At 41.5% G+C, this 4,455-nt stretch overlaps 1 protein-coding gene across 1 annotated transcript; it reads left to right on the top strand.

The window, feature by feature from the left end:
- The first annotated feature begins 902 nt into the window (after window positions 1-902).
- LOC119969560 (platelet-activating factor receptor-like) lies at window positions 903-4,228 on the top strand. The gene has a single exon (XM_038803318.1). It carries the CDS (start codon window positions 1,382-1,384, stop codon window positions 2,402-2,404), a length of 1,023 nt encoding a protein of 340 aa, XP_038659246.1. The 5' UTR covers window positions 903-1,381; the 3' UTR covers window positions 2,405-4,228.
- Window positions 4,229-4,455: the final 227 nt, after the last annotated feature.

Consider the following 4,455-nt stretch of genomic DNA (forward strand, 5'->3'; position numbering starts at 1 on the left):
GGGGGGCAAATTGGCTGGAGAGCCTTCATTTTTCAGCATGAAGCCGTGGGGCTACATTAAGTGAACCAATTGACGTTGTATTGTGTTGCCAGCTTTGGCAGGCTGAGCGCCGGGAAGCTCGCAGCAGTTCCCGCTCGCTACCACACGTAGAAATCTTTCTGAATCACGCCCAAGTTTCTGTTTGCCGTCCATTTTTATTTGGATGTGGAATTAACGTCAAAATAACACAAATGCTGAAAATCTGAAACAAATGCTGGAAATACTGAGCAGGTGAGGAAACATTTGTGCAGAATACAAAAGTTAATGTTTTGGATTGCACCCCATCCTCAGAAATGGAAAATTACTGATCAATATCATTTTCAAAGGTGGGAGGGAGGAACCAAAACAACCACACACTCCAGGAAGAAAAGAAAAATTCCTAATAGGTGAAGAACAGATGTTTAATTACTAGAAGTGATATTTGCAGAAAACAAAATGAGGTTCAATGAGAGATAACCAAAGTGACAAAGTCTGTCAATGAAGAATCGATGGGCTGAATGGCTATGGAAATATACTAGAGCTGGTAGCGATCTCACCAGCAAAGACCGAATAGCTAAGTAGTTAGAAATGGAAAAAGCAAAAACTGACAAGCTCTGTAAAATAAATACTCCATGACGCCAATAATGATTCAAGTATCCATCCAACTATTTCCTCCCCTTCCTGGAACTGCCGGCACACCATCTGATTTCTAAAGGAGGGAAAGTTGGGCTCCGACCAGAATAACATTGAAATCAAAGCAAATTGGAACAGTCAGAGAACAGAAGATTGATGGAGGAACAGAAACACAGCAAAGAACGCCTTCAATGAGTCAACAAGTACAGCATTTTGAGATAAGCTGCCCACAGTTTGCTCGCTATTAACCATTCAGCTGTTGTGAACAAACAGCGTCACGTCCTGTCAGATAAACGGATGAGAAAGTGCAGCTTTCTTTCAGTTGTGTTGAATAGAGAAGCCGGAGATGCCCACATTGAAAATCTTCAGCTCTTCCCTCTGGCTTGAATTCTGATGAAAGACCATGGAGCTGAAATGTTGACTCTCTTTCTCTTCCCACAGATGCTGCCTGACCTGCTGAGCGTTTCCACCATTTTTCAGTTCTTTTCACAGAGAAGCTTTTCACACGTGTGAACTGTGCAACTACCCGCATTGAGCTGCTTGTGAAGACTCAATCTGTGACAAGATTCACTCATTTTGTATGATTTCTTTAAATAGCTGAAGACCAAACAATAACAGAAGAGTGCGAAGAACCAGCTTGAAAAAAAAACAAAAAAGCGACTTGCAACAGAAATTTACGAATGTTTAAGAACAGGAAGAATTGATAAAGTCCAGTGATATCAGATGTTCAATGGTTAAAATGAATGCTTCAACATATTTGGGAAACTGCAGTGAAGAACATTTTTATGACACATCTGAATTTAGGTACACGATAACCTCTGTATTTTACAGCTTTCTATTTATTGTGGGACTCCCGGTGAATATTACATCACTTTGGTTTTTGGTGCGTGGCAAAAAAGGAGTGACTGAAATTAAAATCTACATGATCAGTCTAACAGTGGCAGATCTGTTGTTCGTTATATTTCTACCTTTCTGGATCGATTACTCCTATCGCAAAGGCAATTGGATCTTCTCCAGTTTCATGTGCAGCCTGTGGGGATCTCTGTTTTACATCAATACTTACAACACTATCCTCCTTCTGGCTCTGATCAGCTTCACTCGTTATCTTGCCGTCTCACAGCCGGTCAAGGTAGCTCAGTCCACGCAGAATGTAAGAGGCTTCACTTTAACTGCTTTAATCTGGACAACAACAATTGGCGCTGCTTTACCGACTTTAATCAATCACAAACAACACGTCATCGGAGCAAACGGGAGCAATTTAAGATGTTTTGAATATTATCAGGAGGAAGGCACCAAAATAGAAGTATTAATTATACACTTGGTAATGCTACTGGGCTTTATCATTGGTTTCGGAGTGGTGATTGCTAACAGTGCCCTTATCCTTCGAAGACTATCAATTGATAAGAAAACATTGGGACCTTCGCATAGGTTGAAGACGAGGGCTTTTCGAATGGTGCTTGCGGTTCTGGTCATTTATATTGTTTGCTTTTTACCTTATCATGTGGTCCATCTGTTCTGGACGATTTTAGTTCTCAACTTCTGGAAACCTGTAGACTGCACTACCAGAAAATCTGTCAACGATGTTCATCAGGTCTTCCTGTGCCTGATGTGTATGAACTGCATTCTAGACCCTATTCTTTACTGCTTCCTGACAACAAGTTTCAGACAATATCTTAACGAATTAATACAGTCCTGCAGTCGCAAAGGTACCACGAGGAGAAGCCCTACACTTCAAGAGATTCAGCTTTCATGAAAGTTATATATCCTAGTTGGTCAGTTAATGTCAGTATTCTACCCATCACCCGCTGTTATTTCAAGTAAATATAAGATAAAGTTTGTTTAGTTTCCATGAGTAAAAAAGGTTCACCATAAGTTCATCTTCTCTGTAATTGGTCAGACCACGTTTTTTTACTATTCCAAAACAGTTGAAGAAGTATGAGATCAAAAAACCTCTTCCCTTCAACATTAGTGAAACTTTGGGTATTTTGCATTTCCTGGGTATGTTAGACACATTTACAAAAGAGCTTTCAGTTCCCTATTATTCAGAACATGGATCTCAATGAGGGCAACAGCTAGGGAGCTAGAATTGACTTCAATCTCTTTGAGCTAGGAACTGAAAAACATATTGTCCAGAGTTTCGATTTTGATTTCCATCATCTGCTCCCGACTGTAAAGTGCGCGCTATTAAGAACAGCAGCTTTATCCCAAATGCCCCTTCTTATAAACACGTTAACAGCTAAAGGAGAAGACCCTCAGGTCCATTCAGCCTGTCCTATTAATTGTGGCATAAGACATCGGAGCAGAATTAGGCTATATGCCCATTGAGTCTGCTCCGCCATTCAATCATGGCTGACATGTTTTCCCATCCTGTGCATCATAAAAATGGCAAGCCTGTGAGTTCCCCATCAGTCAGTGTTATCCAAAACTACTACACTTGTTGAAAACCGTCAGCCATTAGATCAAGGATGTGAAATCAGGAACCCTTATTAATTGAGTGTAAATGATTGGGTTGCCAATTGCATTGTTGGTTTAACTCTAGGTGAATGTGACTGTATTTGAATGAAAGTAGTAGCTTGTTTTGTTGGTGATACTGCTGATCTGTTCGGCTTGGGATAACTGCAGTCGCCTCGTTCAGATATTCCATCTATCCAGTAGTAATCAGAGAACTCACTACAATGGCTTCTCTTCCCTCCTGCGTTGTTACCTCTGGTGGCCTCCTAGGACCTATCCTCGGTCTCTCCAATTATCAGCTAGTTGTAGCTCTTGGTAACTTCATCCGAAAGTAAAGCATCAGTTTCCACATATATACCAACAACCCAGCTCTACCTTAACCACCACCTCTCTTGGCCCTCCACTGGAGACATTTTCTCAAACTAAATATTGCGGCAAACTGTTGTCTTTGGACCCCACCACAAACTCCTTTTCTAGTGACTGGCTTCATCCTTCTCCTTTGTACTCTTTGAAGCTGAACCCGAACTGTATGCAACCTTGGTGTTGTATCTGACACATTGTAGCGTGCATTTTGTCTCTAGAGCCCTATGTAAATGAATGCAGAAACAAATGGCTGGCCTTAGAACACTCCCATTAATGAATGCAAGTGCTGAAGCTAATATTTATCTCTTTTACTTTCCACTGATTAATGCTGCCTATTGGATATGTTGTTAAAAAAAACAAATTTGTGGGTTAACACCAAACAGGAATTTAAACGGGGCACTGAATCTGCATCTCTCGGGCAAGCTGCCTCCATGAATCAAGGGTCTTCATCAGCATCGGTTTTTCCTCATATCCAGTCAATTCTAACATTTCCATCTGGCATTTTACCTTCTCTCCCTGCTGCGATAACGTAAGTCAGCATTCATTCACACCATTTGCTTCTTTATATCATGCATGGATGCTTGTGTCAAACGTTTATCACCAAGTCATTAAAGCACATTGTATATTTTGTATTCCTTTTATTTGTTCATATTAAGGGTTTCACAATTGGTTTGCTTACATTGTCTGTTTGATAAATGGTTCGGCTGATCTAAAGGTTGTGCTTACGTTATTTTCCCAGTTTCATTTGTGCATTAGAGCGGCAGAAATGAATCAACTGAAACATAGGGCGGGATACTCCGACACCCCGCCGGGTCAGAGAATTGGCGGGGGGCAGCATCTGGAGCATGCAGCAGCAGAGTGTGCAGCAGAAGAACAGGATGCAGCTGCCCAACAGGCTGAGGAGGTGGTGCAAAGAAAGCCTCCCATGAGACATCGCATGGACTGGTAGTGCCTTTCATTTGAGGACCTGCCGGAACAGGCATAAGCATG

This window comes from Scyliorhinus canicula, chromosome 1, assembly GCF_902713615.1.
Source record: "Scyliorhinus canicula chromosome 1, sScyCan1.1, whole genome shotgun sequence".
NCBI lineage: Eukaryota > Metazoa > Chordata > Chondrichthyes > Carcharhiniformes > Scyliorhinidae > Scyliorhinus > Scyliorhinus canicula.

Coding starts and splice junctions, on each gene's coding strand:
- LOC119969560 (XM_038803318.1), top strand. CDS start 1,382: ATGGTTAAAATGAATGCTTCAACATATTTGGGAAACTGCAGTGAAGAA.